Source organism: Botryllus schlosseri, chromosome 13 (assembly GCF_051294905.1).
Source record: "Botryllus schlosseri isolate E-star chromosome 13, Bs_hap1, whole genome shotgun sequence".
Classification (NCBI taxonomy): domain Eukaryota; kingdom Metazoa; phylum Chordata; class Ascidiacea; order Stolidobranchia; family Styelidae; genus Botryllus; species Botryllus schlosseri.
The window spans coordinates 3,809,212-3,832,612 of record NC_137248.1 but is presented as its reverse complement, the minus strand read 5'-3'; the positions used below and the strand labels follow the sequence as shown (position 1 = coordinate 3,832,612).

The 23,401-nt window shown below is 39.5% G+C and overlaps 1 protein-coding gene and 1 long non-coding RNA gene across 2 annotated transcripts in view; one reads left to right on the top strand and one right to left on the bottom strand.

Moving 5' to 3' along the window:
• LOC145454728 (tryptophan 2,3-dioxygenase-like) overlaps window positions 1-23,233 on the top strand; it is a 328,104-nt gene extending 304,871 nt beyond the window's left edge. The window contains exons 2-12 of the mRNA XM_080332719.1: window positions 10,462-10,579; window positions 10,639-10,750; window positions 12,099-12,192; window positions 12,260-12,393; window positions 12,536-12,597; window positions 13,179-13,254; window positions 15,219-15,437; window positions 16,080-16,223; window positions 19,536-19,641; window positions 19,703-19,793; window positions 21,899-23,233. Coding sequence (XP_080188845.1) covers window positions 10,545-10,579; window positions 10,639-10,750; window positions 12,099-12,192; window positions 12,260-12,393; window positions 12,536-12,597; window positions 13,179-13,254; window positions 15,219-15,437; window positions 16,080-16,223; window positions 19,536-19,641; window positions 19,703-19,793; window positions 21,899-22,103 — 1,278 coding nt within the window. The 5' untranslated portion in view covers window positions 10,462-10,544 and the 3' untranslated portion in view covers window positions 22,104-23,233. The remainder of the gene's footprint in view (window positions 1-10,461; window positions 10,580-10,638; window positions 10,751-12,098; window positions 12,193-12,259; window positions 12,394-12,535; window positions 12,598-13,178; window positions 13,255-15,218; window positions 15,438-16,079; window positions 16,224-19,535; window positions 19,642-19,702; window positions 19,794-21,898) is intronic.
• On the bottom strand, window positions 20,144-21,973 carry LOC145454743 (uncharacterized). The gene is made up of 2 exons (XR_013920214.1): window positions 21,841-21,973; window positions 20,144-21,285 (listed from the first exon to the last, which is right to left on the bottom strand). It is a non-coding gene; the product is annotated as an uncharacterized LOC145454743 (long non-coding RNA).
• Window positions 23,234-23,401: the final 168 nt, after the last annotated feature.

Sequence of the window (23,401 nt, the reverse complement as noted above, 5' to 3'; positions counted from 1 at the left end):
TAAGTGGATGAGTTAAGGGTGACGATTACCCCTGACGAGTGTCAGCCGAAAATATTCGGGTTCATTTCAATATGAATATACTATTTAATCGGGTATTTGTGTTGCAGAATATTCTAAAATTATGCTTTTGCGTCGAGATTTTATGACATCATAGATGAAAAGAACTCCCGTGGCGTACACATCACATCATTTGACTTCTAAGTGGTGAGATAGCTGGGGGCAGTGAGTGGTATAGTAGTTCTGGCTGTACCAAGCTATCGCAGCGGACGTCATTTTAGTATAGTAAACAGCAGCACCACGTTTCAACTCACATCAGATACCCCAAAGCACAAGAAGTGTGTCATAATGATTGATTCGAGCCAGTCGATGAATAATCTTTTCACAAGTCGATCAACACCAACGACCACAGAATACTATAATAGGCAGCTGCTCCTGATGGTACCTGGGCATTCCATACTGTCAAACACCAGCAATCATTCCTCTACAACGATTGCACATCGCAATTGTTCAAAGCAATATCCCCCGATTCCAACATCGCAAAGCAGTTTGCTTCGGCCAGGACCAAGACTACAAGCATTGTTACCGGGGTTCTTGCTCCATACGCTTAAAATGATTTTGTCTAAACTTTATGTATAGCCTTTTTCCATCTTGATTGACTTCTGTCAGAATGAGGTGAAGAAGTTTGGTATATCACCCTATGGGGCCCCCGGACAAATGTGTTTGTTGGGAAGGGGCTGCCGAAGTGCTGTTTCGGCCCCGAGTAAAGGTAAACCTAGATCCATGAAGCACTTTCTAATAACAAGGAGTTGCAAGAGCAGGTTGTTTCTTGCGAAAAGTATGCAATGGGATATGCCACGGCCCGCATAAATAGAAATCATGTACAAAATCGCTTTTAATGGTAATCTAGTTTTCCGGCTGTCCTTATTTTTGGGTCCCTGTCGATGGCAACCCTGAGTATAAGACTCCGCAGATCCAATAAAAATTTTAATTTGTTAGTGAAAATTAAAAAAAAATTCAAATTTTTCTGTCAACCCCATGAAATTGTTGAGCTGTCTTCAAAGACGATGCAAAGCAAATTTGACTCAATTCAAACTAGGAGAAACGGAGTTATTTGAGTTTTTCGTTGATAATTCTCGGATTATCCACCAATCAAGGCGGCGTCGCATACGCAGGCGTCTTCAAGCGACAGCCCGCGTTGCGCTAGATCAGTCTCCATTGTCGAGCGCCATGTTTTCCGATTCCAGCCACCTCTGCGCCATGGCTCCTTGGGAATGTGATTGATGATGGGGGCGGCTGGTTGCTCGTCTTGATGCCGCACTAGATGGCCGATTAGGCGGAATCGTCGTTCAGCTGCCAGTAGACGGCATGGGACCGTTCCTGTGAGTTCTCGCAATGCATTCGTGGATATATGCTCCGGGTGGTGAATGCCGAGTGCGTAGCGGAGGAGTGCGTCGTAGTTAGCGTTGAGCGTCTTAGCCAGCTTCTCTGTCAGCGTGAGGGCCTCTATTCCGTAGAGAAGAACCTGCTCGACAGTGGCACGGAAGATACGGGTCTTGAACTGGGTTGAGGTACTTGAATGGAAGAGGCTATGTAGCCGTCGTGCCGCGCCCCAGGCCTTTGCTCGCCTCGCCTTTAGCGCTTTTCCAGAGTCAGCGACGTCAATACCGAGGTATACAAAACTCCTTACATACTTGAGATCGATTTCTCCCCGTTAAATTGGTGTCGCGTTCTCCGGTAGAGCTGGTATGGCCAAAACCTCAGTCTTCTTGGCGTTGATCTGTAGGCCAACAAGAGCGGCGACGGCCTCTAGCTGGTTAATGACCTCTAGCTGGTTAATTGCATATTGATGTTGTGTAACTCAAAGAAGCCCTTCAAGCAGACTTGGACAACTAGATAATTCTAGTTGTCTAATTTCACTAAATTAGAGCGAAATGCCAGTAATCTAATTCTAATCTAATTTGTGAAATGCTTCCATGGTCTAATTCTAATTCTAATCTAATTTGTGAAATATTCTTATGCTCTAATTCTAATTCTAATCTAAGTTGTGAAATGTCCATATTCTCTAATTCTAGTTCTAATCTAATTATTGTTTTCCTGAAAATGCCTCTTTGTCCGAGGCATATTGCACTATTGCAGTGAGTTAAAAAGAATATCCCGCTTGCGCAGGGAAATCCAGTGCCAAGCCGCCATCGCCTTACTTACACCGTGCAGTCACAGTAGATATTATGACGAATATAGCCTGCTAGAGTAGCTTGTAGTCTGCGAACAACATTCTAGTTTCTAAAACTTTACGTTATAGTACATCGCCATTCTGACTAACATGGGCGATGCCCACGGTTACCATAAAAGAAGTAATATTTTATTAAAGTATAGTAAAAATCGAGCCAAGCTTGGTGTACAGAAGTTAACCATAACCATTGTCATGTTTATAGGAATGCACTGTTGTTGTTGTTTATTAAACAAAAATATGTGGCACCACGCACTGTGATTTGATGTGAACTGCATTTTGCTGTATTCATTTCCCATATACAATTTCATTCAATTTCAAAGTTTTTGCGAACTAAGTATAGCTCTAATTCTAATCTAATCTGGAAAAAGCTTAGTAGCTCTAATTCTAATTCTAATCTAATTTGAAAAAAGCTGTGTAGCTCTAATTCTAATTCTAATCTAATTTGAAAAAAGCTGTGTAGCTCTAATTCTAATTCTAATCCAATTCAAAAAAGCTGAAAATTTTCCAGTTGTCCAAGTCTGCCCACACTTATTCTATTTCACCCTTAAAATTCAAATTGCAATATCCGTATTTACTCTCGGTGAGAGGTATAGTTGAAAAGCTTATAAGAGCGAATAAATTGCGGATATAAATGTACTGGTCGTTGCAAAAATTAGTGAACAAACAATACATTCTGATGTCTACATTCACAATGGAGAAGAATCGTGAGTAATATTAATTTGATCATGATGAGATTGTATTGTGTTGTGTATTTTGCTTATTTGCCGGTAACATCCACATCAGACATAGGCCTACTTATGGATTGATGATTTGACTAAGCTATGCCGATGTGACTACAAAAGATTGGGTTATGGCAATTCGTGATAGCCGTGAATGGTTCATGGCAATTGGCAAGTGGAAACTAAAAAGTAGTCATCTCCCGAATCACGCGAGCGTGCACGCAATGCACAGTAGCTGCAATGTCAGCATCAGTCCACTACACAGGCAACTTGAAATCGATTGCATGGACGGAGCAGGCGTGCAGCTTAATTACAATTTTCAGGAAACATTTCATAAATTAACGACTTCATTTGTACTTAAATTTACATTCGAATGAGTTAGTCAGGCGCACTGCAAAATAACAACCAATTTAGCCCAACGGGTGTGATCACTTATAAGTTGAATGGATAGGCTTAGCCTATACGTCTTACTTTCATTTGAGCCAGTATAGTTGCGACGAAAATGTCGAGACAGATGTAGTGCTGATGGGCGTGTTCGGACGAAGAGTGAAGACTGAAACAACTAGAATTTTTTTAGCTTTTCCAAATGATGTAACTGAATACTATAATCAAATTGAAATAAATCCGAATATTTCCGACTGACACTCGTCTCGGCATACAATTTCCCCTGGTGAGTGTCAGCCGAAAATATTCGGGTTCATTTCACTATGAATGTATTATTTATTTGTATATTGAAGTTCTGTACCTCCAAGAAGCTTTTCCAAATTAGATTAGAATTGACAATGCATTTTTTCTCAAATTGGGCTAGAATTAGACTTATAATTACGTACTTTTTCAAATTATATTAGAATTATAGCTACACCGCAGTTTCTCCAAATTCGATTATAATTTGAATTACTGAATTCGCGAAAACTTAAACATTAAATGAAGTACGGTTCATATCAAATTAGAGTTCATTATCATAAGCATGAGTAGAGCAAATGTCTTTACAGCAAGCTTGGCTCGTTTCCCGCTATACAGTTATCCGTAGCATTTTCATGAAAATCAAAAATTGGATTAGAATTAAAATGAGCAGAGCATAGCAACATTTCACAAATTAGATTCGAATTATATTACCGATATTTCGCTCTAATTAGTTCAATTAGGCAACTAGAATTATTATCTAATATCGATAGTTGTCCAAGTCTGGAAGAGTGGGTTGTATCCACGCAACTTAAACGTTTTCCGCTATTGAAGGAATGCTGAGACTGGAAATAAAACGCGGGCATTTGAAACAACTTAGATCAGTGATTCCCAACCTTTTTGTCTCCATTCCCCACTTCAGATTTATTCCGAGCTTTCATTCCCCACCAGGACCGTAACAGCACTTCGTCAGCCCCGAAAAAACGTTGATCTTGGCCTCCACAGCGTGATAAACCCAAATAAAAACACTTTAATTTATGTTAATTCGCGACATAATTTTGGGCCTCTTCGAGCTCGCCCCCAAATTGGGGCGGTTTGGGGAGCGGCAGTTACGGTCCTGTTCCCCACTACCCATCACTTTTGTCAGCACAGAACAGCTATATCTGCTGGTTTGACTACACAAGACACACAACCCCACCAGCACGCAAGACAATCGCCTATAACTGCAACATAAAATGTGCTGTGAGCCGATAACAGTAACGCTCAAAATTTCGCGAAAGCGTTATTTCACGTCAATTAGTCGTGCTGGATGCGTTTGTGACGCCATCATTGGCCGGCCAGAGTTGAAAATGACGTTTTGTGAAAAACACGCAATACAATTCTCGATACATACATTCCAGAGCAGTTAACTGGTAACGGTAATTGCGCATGTGTCTCCGTGAATATGTAGACTTGTCCTGTATATAATTTTGAACAAATGCGTCTATTCCCCACCAGAAACCATTCAATTCCCCACCAGTGGGGAATTCCCCACCGTTTGGGAACCACTGACTTAGATGGACTTGGTCACTGTGGATCCGCACATGAACGTTGGCGCAGAACTTATGTATCAACAATTTAACATCTTATGTATACTATGTCAAGATCTGCGACGGTTCAGTACTTTTCTTCAACCATGGATCCCTTTCTCCGCCATACTTCATGCGAGAAAACATGATTTTAAGGCATTTTGCACTCTTGGCTAAAAAGAGAGTGTATTCAGATCCACACACAAAGGGTGGTATACAGGTGTGAACGCACACTCTTGTCGCCACGAGTGCGCACCAAGACACTGATATTAAGTATGTTCATGTTCTTCGTATTTTGCAATCTTCGGTGGCCTATTTCAATCCCTCGCACTTTGCCTGTGTAGTCTTAGCAGTCTCGCTGCTACATGCATGCACCGTATATTAAATATAATTTCTCTATTACTTTTATGTTGTTGTATTCAACTTCAGCGTTACTGTATTCGTATTCAGCACGTTGGTTTCGAATGAGGGAGAATCTGGCTTCGGGATTGTGAAGCTCAGCAAATTATTTGAAATAATCTATATAACTAAGTGTGACTGGCGTTATTTACTTCGTGGTCGCACAAGAAATAATTAATTGTATAGTTTACGTCCCTCTTACTTCTATGACGTTATAATCAGTGGTTATACCGAATCCTCGACTCGAAGTTACATATTCGACTTGAAAACGAATCATTATCTACTCTATTTCCCAGCCCTAATCGTTACGTTTATCTGCGTTCTGTTATTCTTGCGTCGTCCAAATCATGGTTTTTAGTAGGCCATGTCCAAACGCACAAATTTCAAATGAAATTCTGCAAATTGTAAATTTTGGTTCTCAGATGCGTAATTGAGTCCTTGGTTGTTGATGTTGATGCTGCTCACTGGTATTATAAGTCTTATTTTCGATAATTGAGCGAGTATCCGATAAATATACTGATGAATATACATTATACAGTGCACTGGTCCGTTAATTCGATTGAAAAGCTTGTTGCGCTGTCGTTTTTACGATCCCACGTTTTTCGTATCCATAACCTGCGTAGGCAAAAGCAAATTTCTTGCTGAGCAGTCATTTAAAATAAGTGAAAATTGCAAATAACTTGTTTCTTGCTCTTTTTTTGTCATGTGGAGGGTGTGGGACAGGGTTTAAGGCATGCTTAAACAGTGTTTTAAACAAAGGCCTTGAAAAAATTATTTTTGGTTCAAGTTGTAAAATCATGCCATAATTGTGTAAATACGTCCAAAAACAGGTTTTGTGAGCCTACGGACGATTACAACCCGATATATCCGACGTATACGAAATGGGATGGTTGGAACCCTCAAAATAGTCGATTCAACAGCAACATTTTTAATGTACATCCACTTTGACGTCACAATTGAATATCCGTGGCGTTATGGCTTAAAAACACCACAAAAACACGTTTTAAACAGGGCATTGTTTCAAAGATGTTTGGTTTAAATGCAATCCTAGTTGCCAGATTGGCCTTGTTGGGACCAAATTTCACAAATTTGGCCCTTTTTAAAGACAGTTGGCCCCAAAGAAAATTAATTTGGCCCTTTGGCCCTCTGTTTCCAATATTTGGCTCTTTTTGCAATTAGGGTGCACATACTATCAAACTACCTATTTAAATGAATGCCTGTCATAAATCGAGATTAAAAGTGTTATTAGGATGTTGTAGGCAGTGTTGTCGCAGAATTTCACATTCGTTATGGGCCAATGCTTCCTCATAATGACGCATGAATGCATGTATTGGCGCTTCCAAGCTATCGCCGCACGTTGATATCAAAACTTCATATACGTGATCTCGTTAATCATCAGCCGGACGTTTGGTGCCTACGATCTAACTATTCGCACTTTTACAACTTATCCGCGAATTGATTCATTTCAAACTCAACTTGCCATCGACTCACCAACCATGTCCGCATTTGTTCGACAACGTCAATCAGCTCACTCACTTTATAGCGGCACTATTCACACTACATACCCACTATGTAGTAGCCTACTACTGTATCTAGGGTTGCATTTAAAACAAAAAACAATTTAAAACAAATATAATTAAAACAAGGCCCTAATTTAAAACATGTTTTTAATGTTTTTGCCATGACGTCATGAACATTTAATTGTGACGTCACAGTCGATTAACATTGACAATTTAAAATGTAAGGTAAAAATATCTCATTTGACGAAATATATGTACTATTGCTGTTGAACCGACTATTTTGAGGGCTCCAACCATCTCATATCGATATACGTCGTCTAAATCGGGTAGTAATCGACCGTAGGCTCATACAACATGTTTTTTTGCAAAGTTTTTACATAATTATGGCATAACTTTACATCTTTAAAAAAAACATTTTAAAGGCTTTTTTTGAACACTGTTAAAAGTGTTTTAAAGCACCGTTTGTTTTAAATGCAACCCTAACACTGTATCGCACTGGTAGAACTATCAACAGGTGTAGTGCATTTGATGTCCTACAACAGTATTGACGATATAAATCTGGAATTCCCGGTGATTGACAAAAGATCTATGAGAAATATTACAACGTTATTGTGTTGTTAACGTTATTCTGTATCATTTAACAACGGGTGTCTTAACCCAGTTTAGCCCTTTTTTCGACATTGTTTGGCCTCTTTTGTCAAAATCTGTCTGGCAACCCTGGGGTGGAGGTGGATGGAGTAAAATAGGTTGGGAACCATCTGGTATAGTACATTCAAACCGTGTTTGTTGTCATTGTTACATTTAGAATAATACAGTCTGTGGCTTCAATTGTTACGACCTACTTTGGAATATTGGTTTTCTTTTGGATTAATCATACGATGTACGTATGTCTATGTACCAGACATGGGGTGATTACTTCATGAATGTAATCGATTGCGATTACGATAACTTCCGAATGACGCGATTACGATTACGATTACAGCAAAATCAGAAAGTAGTCGATTACGATTACGATTACATTGGAAATGTAATCACGATTACTCACGATTACATTTACTTTGCATTTTAGAAGTTATATTGGAAGACAATACATGGATTGCGCTGAAAAGGCCTAATGAGATAACAATCTTCATTTAAAAAAGATGCGTCATTTGCTTGTTACGTCATCATGTACACATTGCCCATCTTATAGACATAGAGGACGATTTATCGCACCCAAGCAATTGCATTCTTGCCAGGTCCATAACTGCCGCACCCCAAATTTCCCAATAGGGTGGGGAGCGAGCTCGGAGGGGACTCAAGAGTGTTTCATAAACCAACATAAATTATGGAGTATTCTCGAAAGAGTTATTTAACTTGAAAATTCTCTCTACGTCTCCCCCTCAACAAAAAAGTATACATAATTTATAGTAGGCATGCATTTAAAAGAAATGGTTGTTTAAAACACTTTGTTTTAAACAAAGGCTTTAAAAAAAATAAATTGTGTTTTTTCAAGTTGTAAAATTATGCCATAATTGTTTAAATGCTTTCCACAATTACCACCCGATTTGGCCGACGTACATCGATATGAGATGGTTGGAACCCCTCAAAATAGTCGGTTCAACAGTTAGTACAGATATTTAGTCAAAGGAGCTATATTTACCCCATATTTTCAATTGTCAATGTCAATCCACATTGGTAACGTCAAGACTTGAAAAAATAAAAATAAAAAACATGTTTTAAACAAGGGCATGTTGTAAACATGCTCGCTTTAAATTTATTTTTGTTTTAAATGCAACCCTAATTTAAAGCAATGGGCATTTAGGTTCCAGTCAATACCGTGCCACGACACACCAAAAGACATATGCAATTTCGACCAACACGCGACTTCACGAAGTGTGCTACTAAAGAAAGACCTTGGCCGAAACTTAGGGTATGTGTCCATTGTCAATAGCCGCGCTGGGTGGGTGTGACTAATAGTCCATTCCTTCCAATCCGAGCCCACAATGCAAATGCCACCCGGACACCCACAGAGCATTAAAGACATGACAATTTGTGTGTGCGTCTCACGAAAGTTTTTCTTTTAGTCTGCTACGTTAGGGATACAACAATATCTTTTGATTATATAACATACCGGAAATCATGAATTAACGAAATACACTAAAGTAATTATAACAAGATAATATACGTTATAATTATGAATTACGTGCCCCCAGCTCTACAGGTAAATCTGACCATCGGGGGCAGAGAGAGAGAGAGAGGAATAAAAATGAATAATAATGTAATGTGGTTACCAATGCTATTGACGAAATCCAGTCTTCACCTTGAAATTATCACTCTATGGGGCCAAAGACTAACGTTTGGACTGGGGGACGAATAGCTGTTTTGGTCCTGATTCTACCTACAACCCACGCTAACATGATATATAAGCCCATGGCTATGGCGGCAGGTCCCAATGTTGAGTAAAGAATTATGAAATAACGATTAGCGCATGTTTCAAGTAGAGTCATATGAGAATAAGAATAAGATGAAGAGAACATAAAATTCTGCCTTCAACTTAATATAGATAATGTTCTGCAAGCTGCCGCTACGGAAAACGGCAAAAACGGCTCGGTTGTGATATATATCAGCAACTGTTGATTTTAATTGCTTCGTTGTGGAAACCGTAATGTTATATTTGACGAGTACAAAATTTCAAATCTCTGTCCGGTGTACGTACGTACTACATAGGCATACTACTCCCCAAGCAGCAACGGTCAAACTACGTTTGCATAACCAAACATCAATACACAAGTTACTTGGTAGAGTGGTGATTAATTATCCTGCTCCGGGGTACTGGCGTGTGGAACGGGTTGATAACCTGATATACAGCACGACGGGTGTTCTTACAATCACACGAATGTACGTGACGTACATCGAATATCTATTTACTGTGGATACTTCTTACGCAATGACTAGCAAAGCTAATGGGCTACGTCTGACGTAATAATGAGAAATGGCATTTAAAAATCAGACGTTTGTGTTATCATGACCCTGGTATAATACATCTTCCTTGTTCACGAATGTTCAGTTTATGTCATAGTCCTTGTACAAATAAAAAGTAATCGTTCTTTCACAAAGAAATCGATTAGATATGGGAAGTAGTCGATTACGATTACGATTACTTCGGAATTTTTTGTCTGCTATGTACTATGCACTCGGTGCATAAATAACAGGCTTCAAGAGGAACTCATTTTCGGTTTAGATTATGCAGCTTATGTCTTTTATTCACGCAGGACATTCAAAGGTTTTATTTTCTAAATTCCGGACACGTTTTCACGGGCCAGTCAGAGTCGGCTTTCCTGGCTGTAACATGTCCAGGTCTGGTATATATACGATGGCAGAGTGATTCGAGTTTGGTTTTGAATAACTCCACGCGGGTGCATAGGTTTCACAGTTCATAAATACCTGAACCGATAATTGCAGCAGGGGCAAAATCAGGCAAATGCAGGATTACGGCATTTCGCTCCACGTTCTATTTCACGTCCTTTGCGGAAACACAGCGAAAGAAGTTTCATAATTCAAGAAGTCAATATTGCAGTCACTTTGTAATCAAACTATCCTTACCTTGCTTGTAATCCTTACTATCCTATCCTTATCTGCAGCGAGCTAAAACTTTGTCAAACTATAGCTAATTTGTGTCAGTCGATTTATAAACTCATCGACAAACGAAGCATAGAAACGCAGCATGGCGTGCCCGTATTTTTCAACAGGCAGACTGAGGTACGAAAGTATAGCGATTGAATTCGCCCTGGCCATTAATTCATTTCAAATGTTTACAGCTATAGATCACAAGAAACCAAGAAAAACGCAAAGGACGACAACACTGAAGGAATAGACTCCAATTTCCCGGTTCCAGGAGTCGATGGTGTGACCTATTTCACGTACTTACAGGTTAGCAGTGGTTCTCAACCTGTTTGTCTTCGCTGACCCCTTTTGCACCGTCACGGAGCCCTACGGACCTCACAAGTTTTTGTACAAATTTAGCTCAATTATCCTACAACCGTCTTCTGTCTTGTGCAGATTTGAACTGTAGGGTAGTGATGAACAGCCATAAAATGACTATTCTGGAAATTAAAGTCATACTTTTTATGTAGAAATTGGGAAAGTTTTTTATTAATTTTATAATAATTCTATAGCTGCATTTCTTGAAGTACGCGGCCCGAGTCTCATTAATCCACGCTGTCGATTTGATTTGATATGAACTAGTGCCGAAAATTCATTTCCACCAAGATGGTGGCGAATGTAATAACAACGCGTACGCTTCCGACGACAACTTCGGGTATGATCGCAATTCGCAACATATATGGCACCAACATTAAGAAACAGATTTTTAATGAACATATAACGTCCAGCCTAACGTCTAGCACGGTGGTTCTCGAACTGGGAGCGTGAAAGCATCTGAATAGGGCGCGAAGTTGTGGTCAATTGATTTTTTTCGTGCTTCGCGCGATGTACCTCCAATCCGTAGTCCATGCTCCGTGTATATTTGTAATTTCATATTTGAGAATTCTCTCATCATCAGTAATAACCTTTCATGCCATCAAAATATCCGTTGGGATTGCTAGCATTCTGGTTGATTTGGTGATATGACGATAGTAAAGGGCGCGAATTTTTTTACTATCATAAAGGGGGCGTGTCAAAAAAATTATTCCGGAATATAGGTTATGCATATCACAGGAAAAAATGCATTTTTGCAAACAAATATTTCCGAAACCCCTACAAAACATCTCGAAACAGCAATATGTTTAGGCTATTGGCAATTTGGCAGTAAAAGTGAGCTGGTACAGTAAATGGCCATTCTGTTTATGTGGGTCCCGAACGTCCCGAAACTGATACGTGATTGATCTAATTTAGAGATACAAATTAGGTTTATCAAGCATTTTGGGAAATTTGGAGGCTTCGCGGACCCCCTGAAAATGCTTCACGGACACCCCGGTTGATAACCACTGGGTTCGAGTCTCTGAAAATAAAAGCAATCGCAATCTTGTGGTGATTTAAATTTATCAATGAATGAATGAATGAATCAATTTTATGGAAATGCAGTCCCCAACGTATCCACAATCCACAATGGTTGAAATTACGCCCACATCAATTCCCACTAGGGTAAAATCTACAAAAATTGTAAACAAATTATGAATCCTGCTGTGTCAGGTCAAGTCATCCATACCTTAAGGAACGTTGCTGTAGTGTATAGTGTACATACTCTCCGGTAAGTTAAGAAATGATTTTCTCATCATAGCTGGACAAGATCTTGAACGCACAAATCACAGAAAGTGGGTCGTTTGGTCGGATACCAGCTCACGACGAGACCCTTTTCATTATCACTCATCAAGGTAGAGTTCCAACTTTTGTACAGTTGGTTGATGTAAGTATGACTTCGCCTGTGTACACGTCCAACAGCTTTCGAACTGTGGTTCAAGCAAATTCTGCACGAAATAAACTCGATACGGGATATATTGACGGCGGAGTATTTGGAAGAGAGAAACAGCCTATGTGTTATTTCGCGACTCAATCGCGTGATAGCAATCCTCAAGGTGACAAATCTAGCGCTCCATGATTAAAATCCGCCGGTTTTGCTTGTGTGTTATCGTTACGTTATCCGTTATGTCGTGTGGATTGCGAGATCATGTCTATGGACTTGAAGGTTTTGTTGTGATGGATTATCCTATTTAACAGCTTTGCAGTGCTCAGTTTGGCATACTCGGAACAATGACTCCACAGGATTTTCTGGATTTCAGGTGGGTGCTTCCATTGTAGGCCAATAGCACGGTAAGTAGATATGCGCCTGGGTGTGGTATTGATGGAACCAGTGGTAATGAAATACCCAAATCATCATTTAACCCATGCAGTCCTGCAGTAAATGGTGGCTGTTTTATGGGTGCTCACAAAATCCATTTCACTCAATCGAGTCTGGTTATGGTTCCTATAGTTTCGACTCCGCTTTCGATTTTCGAATGCTTCTTCAATCATATAACGACTGCAAAGCTTTTTGAAGTGACCGTTGTGTGTTAGGTGTTAATTTAGTACTACGGTATCTGACAACCAGTACTGCTAATTAGCGATTACTAGCGCCAACTTCAGTAATAGTTTACGTGTATCTGTTACGCACAATCTTGTGTTCGTACTTTTATTTCTCTTGTGTTATCTGTTGCTGTAGCTCGCATTCGGTAGTTAAGGCTTTAGCGGGTTTAAGCCGAAGTAACAAAATGCTTAGAATTTGTTTGTGCTTACCACAGTAACTAGTTATATTCTACGATAAAACAAGTCCAACCTGAAGGCCAATATGCCGTTTGTACCGTTATCCTATGTTTTATTTCAGGGATTGTTTGGGAAGCGCTTCAGGTTTTCAGAGCTTTCAGTTCCGACTATTGGAAATCCGATGCGGAGTTGTTGAGGTAAACATTTTGTTTTCATGGTCGCATATTCCGGTGTCAGGTTCTGATCGAAGGTATTCCGAGGAAATGCAATGCTAATCAATGAAGCAGTCTCAAATTTCGACTGTTGTGTCTTAATGTTCAACAGCTAGATTCGCTTCCCGAAGAGACAATTGACAAAGAATCATCGCCTCACCTATACTACACCTTTAAACGCATGTTACTACTTCACCAGTGGTTTTCATCATTTTCAACAACAAACAGTTTGCTCACTCTACTAAAAATTCAAATACTCTGTCTTCAAGATTTGGGTAGCTGATGACTAGGGCGATTTTTGACATGCCAAAATATGTCAAAATTTTGTCAAAATTGAAGCGTTGGTCAAAAAATTGTCAAAATTGTTTACAAAATCAAAAATTTTCTGACCCCCGCAATGCCCGCATTGCCTTTCCATCGTAGATTTTGCACTGTCGGTGAACTTATCATTTGATGTTTTACAGCTTGTATAACCTACTTTAGGCCTACAGTTGTAGACGGCCCATTGTCTGCTCATTGTGAATCATAAACGGTATAATGAAACAAATAGGTTGACATGGTGTTATGGCTAGGGCCGGGCACAATGATTCGAGTACTCGAATCTGAATCGAGTAATAATTTTAATGATTCGAGTCGAGTAGTAAAAGACGATTTTTTCGAGTACTGAAATTAGAAGCTTCTCACTACTTAAAAGTTAATTTATCAACGAGAATTATAGTTTCGATACTAATTTTGACCGTTGAAGCCATGAAACCGTGATTGGTGGTATCGTAGCATACGAAACATATAGTACAAAGCTACGAAGGTTACCGGACGTAGCACATTTCCGAAGTCATGATTATCCCACAACATTGTCACCAAGTGGAATGAAATCGGTATGGTTGAAAAAATACCAAATTATCGTTTATGAGAGGGATAACAGTCATCATATTCTTTTTGGTGGCATAAACGGTACATATCTGAACTTTGACGTATTACATTCTGTTATGACGTCATAATGAGTGATACTCGATTACTCGACTCGACTCGAAGCATATTGCGTGATTCAGAATCGAATCACTCAAGTACTCGATTTTGCCCAGCCCTAGTTATGGCTAACGTACCGCAACATCCGAACTGAAGCAAGACTGCTTGGGCGATATCGTCAAAATGAAGCAACACGGTGTGTCACCAGCAGTGTACGCACAACTTCAGTGTTGTCAGTCAACAACTGCAGCTGTTGAACGTTCTTTCTCCATTCTTGCCAAACTACTTAGTAAGGACAGACACTTTCTACCATAGAATGTAGGAAAGTCTCTTTCGTTGTTGTTGTACTACAACAAATTTAAATTATTTCTACCATAATACGTTCTGTAACTACTGAAACTCTTCATGGGGACAGATTTCGTTAAAATAGAAGTTTTTTCATGTAAAAACTTGTCATTTTCTAAGTCGAAGGCCAAACTACTTCGTAAGGACAGACAGTTCCAACCAGAAATGATGATAGTAGTACAATTATAATATTATGTGGAAAAACACCTAATTTACATACGTGAGGTCAAAATTTGGTCCATATTAGTTTTTTTATATAAAAAAATGTCAAAATTTTGATTTTGAGAGTCACTGCAACTCACTATCAGTATTCAAAATTACGACTACAACAATTTCCTACTTATAAGTGCTGGCTGTTTATGCGGCTCTCTCCGCCGCGAGATCCGCGACGTCTTGAAAAAAAACGTGCAGTGCATTTCGATAAAGAAGATCGCTCTGCGCAATAATCACTCTTTTTTTTGGGGGGGGGGCGGATATTGAAATCGCTAAATTGACAACACTGCGCGAAGCTTGGTGACCGCAAGCGTCTGTCACGGGCGATTAATGTCCGATTACAATGAGCCATAATTTAAAAAGGAAACATATCACAACATAACGAAAGTTTAGATGTATCAACGGTCATGATCTCCATTCCGTAGGAGCTGAGAGTGGCGTACAACAAACAGCACTTCATGGAGTCTTTTTCCGACGAAGAGACTAAACTGCTGAAGAAAGCTCAGTCCGAGCCGTCACTCCTGCATCTCATCAACGATTGGCTGAGCAGGACTCCAGGACTGAAAAAGCAGACGTTCGACTTTTGGAGCAAGTTTAAAGTGAGCGTTCACGCGATGCTGGAAGAGATGAAGGCGGCTGTCCAGGTTCGTGTAATTCGAGGAGAGATATCCCTCCACAATCACCTTGCATTTGGTAGAATTGGACAATAGTTGCCTAATTGTAAACTATAACCAAAATGCCGCTAAATTTGCAAAATGCTCCTATGCTCTAATTTCGTTCTAATCTAATTTCTGGTTTTACTGAAAATGCTACAGGAGAGCTGTGTAGTGCGAAACGAGCCAATCTTGGTGTGCAGATATTTGTCATTCTCGTGCTTTTTATGAGAATTAACTGAACTTGATTCAACTTACAAGTTTTCTCGAATTCATTAATTCTAATTTCAATCAAATTTGAAATAAATGTGTAGTTATATTTCTAATTATGGTCTAATTTAGAAAGAAAACTGTGTAGCTATAATTCTATAATCTAATTCGGATACGCTGACAACTTTACGTTTGTCCAACTCTGACGTAATAGTGAACGGATGACAGGCGTTGCTAGGGCGTAGTCGCAGCGTACAGCAGAGTATATTCGTAACCCATCATTGTCGTACTTGCGTGTTATATACCCGAAATTCAGTCGCATAACTATTACAATCAATTGAACTGCAGAGGATATTGCTATGCGAACGATCGCGTTAAGGTGTAAATGAGCAAATGTTTTCTTACTTCTGTAAATTTGTTTAGGAAGAACCGGACGCGGAAATTCGAGAGGAAAAGCATCGGAATTATCTCAGATACGAGAAGAACTTCAACGAGCTTTTCGACGAGGACTATCACAACGGTCTATTGAAAAGACACGAGAGGCGATTCACGTACCAAGCCATGCAGGTTTGAACTACGTAGTAATGGTAGTATGCGCCTTACGACCTCGCGTCTGTCCTTTTGAAATGCGTTCAGCCTTTTTACGTCCAGCTGTTCTATCCTGAGTTGTGGCTGGACTGGGCAAAATCAAATACCAGAGTGATTCGGTTCCGAGTCGAATGTTAACCTTCGAGTCCAGTATTCGTTTTTATCAGTCACTATAACGTCATAACTGTATGGATGAAGCGGAAATATTTTCCTCTTTGCTACCACCAAGAAAATATGTCAGTTATGCATCATATTAAAGATAATTCTCAGACTTACTCAATTACACTTTTGTGACAATGTTATAAGGTTGATCACGACGCCACAGAAAAATGTCACTTTCTCTTAAATACGTTGCTTTGCTCTACATCAGTGGTTCTCAACCGCCGGTCCTTGACACGTTTCCTGCTGGTCCGGCAGACATATTAGAATTTTATATGACAATTCCAATTCCGCTTATTAGAGAAATAAACATCAAATTTTAAATTTATTTACAAGTGGGGAACGTATCTTCCGCATGATATCACAATAGAGAGCTCGTGGTCCACTTAGGGCGTACGTCACAATGGGACAAGTGTTACACGAAATTGCAAAAAAGTAGCCTAACTCGTTTCGGACAAGTTATAGGTAAAAGCTACGGGGGCCTTTGGACAAACTTCAATTAATCAACTTTTTGCCGTATAATAGAACGTATAACAAATAGCCAAGTCACATTTCTTTAAAAGGACGTAGAAGAATCACAATTAAGTTAGTATGATCTTTAACAGGACTTCGCGAACTTCGGCTTGCAGAATCTTCAATGGAACTACGCATAAATATCTAGTATCAAAAAGGCATCATTAAATGGAGGGTCCAATATTACTTTCAAGTTGTAGTAATTGAATTTAGCGCGAATTTCAGTTTTTGGTCCGGTCTGCGAGATCAAAAGGGTTGAGAACCACTGCTCTACATGTTTTAAATGCTAGGATACTATTTTAGGTCCAGGGTGGGGAGAAACGATATAGAAACTATCTGATTCGCGTTGGAGTAAATAGGAATATATATTCAGTACAATCGTTACAATTAATACTATATCACGAATTCTACCAATTGACGCAAATCAGACTGGTACAATTTGTACTGTACAAACTACTGGATTTTCAACATGCGCAACTAGAACTAGAACTAGTGAACTACTTAGAAAACCAGTGGTTAGTTTACCGTCAACTAAACTACACTGGTAGTTTCTACAACTCAGAGGCTGATGCATGCCGTCAACAGCAGTTAGTGATTATGAATATGAATATCTGCTGTCATATAGCTGTTGTTGTGTCAAAATACAAAGTGAGCGTATACTATACATGCGGTTAGGATTGCATTTAAAACTAAGGCTTTTTTTAAAAAAAACTTGTTTTTAGTTTTGTATGTATAATTATGCCATAATTGTGTACTTTCCAAAAACATGTTGTGTGAACCCACGGACGATTACCGCCCGATATAGCCGAGATATACGATATGAGATAGTTGGAACCCTAGAAATAGTCGGTTCAACAGCTATAGAACATCGATATAGAATATAGATCATTGGTACGGAATGAATATTCTGATGACGATGAATATCGACCGTATAAATGCCTAATGACGATGTAGTCCTGGTTAAAGATATTTTTGGTCCGTATATGACAGGGTTTGGAAGCCTATTTCGTCAAAGAAGATATATTCACCCTACATTTTCAATTGTCAATTTCAATCCACTATAGCGTCACAATTAAATATTCATGACGTCATGACTTGACAAAACCATGTTTTCAACAAGGGCCTTGTTTTAAACAAGTTTGTTTCAAATTGGTTTTTGTTTTAGTAAACACAACCCTAGGGCCAAGAGTGTTTTTACGGGTACTATCGAAAAGATTGCCAGGATTTCGATGCTGCCTTCGTTGACGCTTCGTTCCGGTCATTGAAAGTGCATTCATTCAATATTGGGTGCACACTACACTGTACAGATCTCCATTATGTGATTTCTATTTTGTACCTGATACTGCGTAGATCATTTTCTTTTACCGTGTTGTGAATACGCCAATCACAGACATATACTAAAGCACTAATGTGAGGGATTGAATCTTGCGTTTACAGCTTATAACTATAGGGCGATTTTTTTTGACATGTCAAAAAAGTCAAAATTAGGTCAAAATTGTGGCGTTAGGTGAAAAAAGTCAAAATTGTTTACAAAGTCAATAATTTTTACGACATGCATTTCGTTTGTATCATAGATGTTGCACTGTCGGTGAAGTTATCATTTGACAGCTTGTAGCCTACTTTATAGGCCTACCGTTGTAGACGGCCCATTGTCTGCTCAATTTGAATCATGAAACATTCAAATGGTACAAATAGGTTGCCATGATGTTATGCTCAACGTACCGCAATATCCCAACTGAAGCAGGACTGCGTGGACATTGCATGGTTCTTATATCAAGACGCACATTATGTAAAATTGTGATGTAGACACCATTGTCAGAATGAAGCAACTCGGCGTGTCGCCAACAGTGTACGTACGCACAACTTCAGTGTTGTCAGCCAACAACTGCTACTGTTGAACGTTCTTTCTCCATTCTTGGCAAGCTACTTAGTAAGGACAGACAATTTCTACCAGAGAATATAGGAAAGTCTCTTCCGTTGTACTACAATAAATTTTAACTATTTCTTACATAATACGTGGTGTAACTACTGGAATTCTTCATAGTGCCAGATTTCGTTAAAATAATTTTTTTCACGAACAAAATTGTCAGTTTTTGGATCGAAAAAGTTTTTTCGGGCCCAACTACTTCGCAGGGACACACAGTTCGAACCAGAAATGAAGATAAATAGTACAATTTTAACATCATGTGGGAAAACACTTAATTTGCATATGTTAGGTCAAAATGTGGTCAAAATCAAGTTTTGTAAGGTAAAAAAATGTCAAAATTGATTTTTTGGGTCGAAATCTTCCGTTTCTTAGGTCAAAAAAATCGCCCTACTTATAATCTTTCAGTTTTCGCGCGCTTCTTCTCGCGGCCGTCGCAAAATTTATGGAATCGTGTCACGTGTATTGCTGTGAATAATTTAAACATTTTGATATGTACTTCTGATCTGGCCCTTGTTCGCTACAAACCTTTCATGCGGTGCACGCCAGACCGTTCGCGGGGATGAGCGCCATCACATCTTTTACCATTGATAAAAAATCATAATTGCAACTGTCGTTCACCAGATTTTCACACGTACCTATTTCTGAATCACAACACCTATTTTCACAACACCCATTTCTGAATCATTATGTAGGGCGCGCTGATGATATCCTTCTACCGGGACGAGCCCAGATTTCATCTTCCGTTCCAACTGCTGCAGGCTCTTATGGACCTCGACAGTCATTTCATGAAATTCAGACGTGAGGTGTTTTGAATCGCGAGTATTCAGTTCTTGTATAAATTTATTGCTTGCATATTTAGAGGATCACACGACCATGGTGCAGCGCATGGTTGGGAGCAAATTAGGTACCGGCGGATCGTCGGGGTATTTATACTTGCGTTCGACGTGCAGGTAATTAAATATGTGTAAATTATATAGTCGACAATGCGTCTGAATTCCTGTCGCTTCTGACGGTCACGAATAGGGCTGGGCAAAATCGAGTACCTGAGTGATTCGATTCTGAATCACGTAAAATGCTTCGAGTCGAGTAATCGAGTATCACTCATTATGACGTCATTGTAACGTACTTTTGATCGTAGCCTAGTTACGATAGTACGTTATATTTGGCTCGATTAGAAACTTGGCTGTATCAACTTAGACTGATCGAGTAGCTTGCTAACTCGATTCCAACCACTACCTAGTTTTTATGCGTCCTATTATCCGAGCCTACCCCTGAGACACGGTCAAAGTAATTCAAGCAATTACAGAAATAGGAACACAAATTTATCAAATAAAGTCCACGTCAACTTCAAGGCAGCGGTTACAAATCGGTTAACAACAGTTAACTCTCTAGGCTAGACTGATAATCTAAATGAATAACGACAATTACCTCAATGATGCACCAAACGTCCAAACAATACAATAATCGAAACCCTTATACCCCTAATTTTGACTAATTTGAATCACTGACAAAAAACTTATCACCAGCACCAAGCCTCAAACCGTAGGTTAGTTATCTATACTCAAACTGATTAATAAATCACGCGGGTACGGATGACCGCTAAAGTCACTATTGAGCTCCAAGGCTCACGGACACTCAACATTTCTCGTGTTACAGTCATAGCAGAATATTATTTGTCAAAGTTCAAATATGTACCTTTTAAGCGACCATAAAGAATATAATGCCTGTTATCCATCATATTAAGGATACTTTGTTATTTTTTTCGACCATATACCGATTTCATTGCACTTGGTGACATATTGTGGGATGATCATGACTTCGGAAATGTGCTATTTCCAGTAACGTTCGTAGCTTTGTACTTCATGTTTCGTATGCTACGATACGGCCAATCAAGGTTTCAAAGCTTCAACAGTGAAATTAGCATAAACTCGTCAATCGTTGATAAACTCCTCGTTGATAAATCAACTTTCAGTGGTGAGGAGCGTATAATTTCAGTACTCGAAAAAATCGTCTTTTACTACTCGATTCGAATCATTATAATTAATACTCGATTCAGATTCGAGTACTCGAATCATTGTGCCCAGCCCTAGTCACGAATCATGGTTCGCAAAAGTGGAAATCCTTGAAAATCGTAAGCTGTGCCTTAAAGACCTAGAAGAGGGCCGTGATACAAGTCGGCAGATCCAGAATCATAATAGGGAATATTGGCCTGATGTACATGTACATGTTGTATTCGAAACACCATGATTAACGAAACAACAACAATTATTTTGTCATTGAATAATTAATTGATCACGTTACGGATGTCTTCAATTCTCTAATAGCACTTGAATATACATGTAATCGCCATCAAATCAGCTTTGTAGCGATAACGCAGACAGATAGGTGCCGATTCGCGAGAAACTTCACCGTGAACTATTCCACTTGGTCAATCGTTTGCGCCTGGAAAGAAAATCTGATGCGATCAAAGCTTCACACACAAATAGCCTATACCTGGCTGAGCGTCGGACGCTGAGTGCCGATACTAATAACATAATACAACCAAATACTCCAATCTGTCATTTGAGCAGAAATTACTTGATTCATCGGAAGGCGGAGTTGTCATAGAGCTGGTCGAGTCCGAGATATTGTATTGAGACTCGAGTCAGAGTCCAAGTCATGGTGTTCACTGTTCATTATCGAGTTCAAGTCACGTTCAGCTCACTTATGCGTGAAACTCTTGGGTGATATCGAAGGACACGCATTCATAATATAGGCTACTGGTTTTTCTAACTATTAATATGTGTAATACATTCAACAGACATAAGACAGTTTCTAGGCCTATTTCCCAAGTATAGGTTATCTGCTCCTGATACACGAACCTTCAATCAAGTCACTCATAACGTCTCGAGTCGCGCACAATACACAAATTGACGCAAGTCGAGTCAACGAGAGAGGGTGACTCGAGTCCGAGTAAACGAGTCATAACTCGGGTCATTTCTCACAATACGACCTAACCTGTTGTGCATAATACGTGTTTTCCCGCATAATTTCCTGATATTGTCTTGAATCTCAGTGACCGGTACAAGATATTCCTGGACCTTCTCAATCTGTCAACGTATCTGGTGCCGCGCGACCGAATTCCCCCGCTCAGCAATCGTATGAAGCGATCTCTCTCCATTCAAAACGGGCACATTCCGTCCGACTCCCCGTTTGCCGAAGAGCTCGATTCTGGATACCAAGCGGGCAGTTTGCCGAGTGTCTCGATCAGCGAAGAATAATTGGGAATAGAATGGCAGAATAATCGTCGCGCGTTTGTTTCCCTGTGCGTTGACGCTGTAAAGTGTATATTATAAGCTTGCCATATTTGCAGCACCCAAACATACATTTTTACTGGCGAGTAAAGTGAAAGTGGAATTTTTACGTTTGAATTTAATGTTGTTTTCATTTTTTTTAATTGCAGGCAAATGTTACAAAAACAGACACAAAACAACAAAATCAAATTTGTTTTTCAGATTGCGAGAGGTTCGCTTAACGTTTGTCAATACGGAATGATCATTTTAACAAGTTCGTGAAATTGTTTACACGAAACACTATTGAAATTGTATACAAGCGTCAAGATGTTCGAACCCGATCCGACCAATAGGTCTGTTAAGTACGGACTTGCGCCAGAATAAGTGCGATAGATCCTCGCATGCACAATGCACATAGGCCCAGATGTTGCAGAGAACGTCGAACAATGTTTGCAATATCAGCCGAGAAGGTGCAGAGCTGGTAGGGAAATGTGTTGGAAAACCTTTTTTAAATCAGCAATTCATCATGTTTCATGGCAACAGTAAATAAATATGTCTCGCACAAAAGTATTGTTGAAAGTATAAGCAATATAAGCAACTAACTCGAGATAGGAAAAAGAAGACATTTTGGCAACATAACCTATTGCCTACTTCTCGCTATCTCATCCGTGCAAGCGGGTCGAATAAAAGCCTACAAGTGGGCCGTGCTACAAGTCGGGCATCTACGGAATAAAATTGATGAAAATTGGCAAGGTGTAAATGACCATAGTAGTCAACAAGCACCATGATTACCACAAACAACTTGCGTAAGCGGTACGAGGTGTATAGGCAAGACTTTATCAATTGTGAGTACTCCGAAAGAGTAGAAATACTTCGCTGCTGGCCACGTCTGTGCACTGTGCAGCGCACAGTTACCAATACGCATGATCCAACTAAACTTGTGGTTTTGTGATGCTCGTTATTTACGACCATTTATCACATTAACCATGTAGCCTTCATATTGGCCGCAATTTTCTGTCTTGCTGTCTTGTCCGTAAGTAACTAAAACTATTTAAAATTCGGACATCATTGATTTGATTGACACTGTACAGTACGGGAAATACAACCGCTGCAAATCACTAAGCGTTTTATTACAAACCGCATGGTGGGGTTAGTGAGTAGTTTATGAGATGTTCAGTAGCAGACTTGCAATACAGTTGTCCGACATTTGAGCCAGCAATGAAAGACAAAATTTGATGAGCAGTATTCTCAGAGTCAAAAACATCGCAACCGTCGGACCTTTGAAT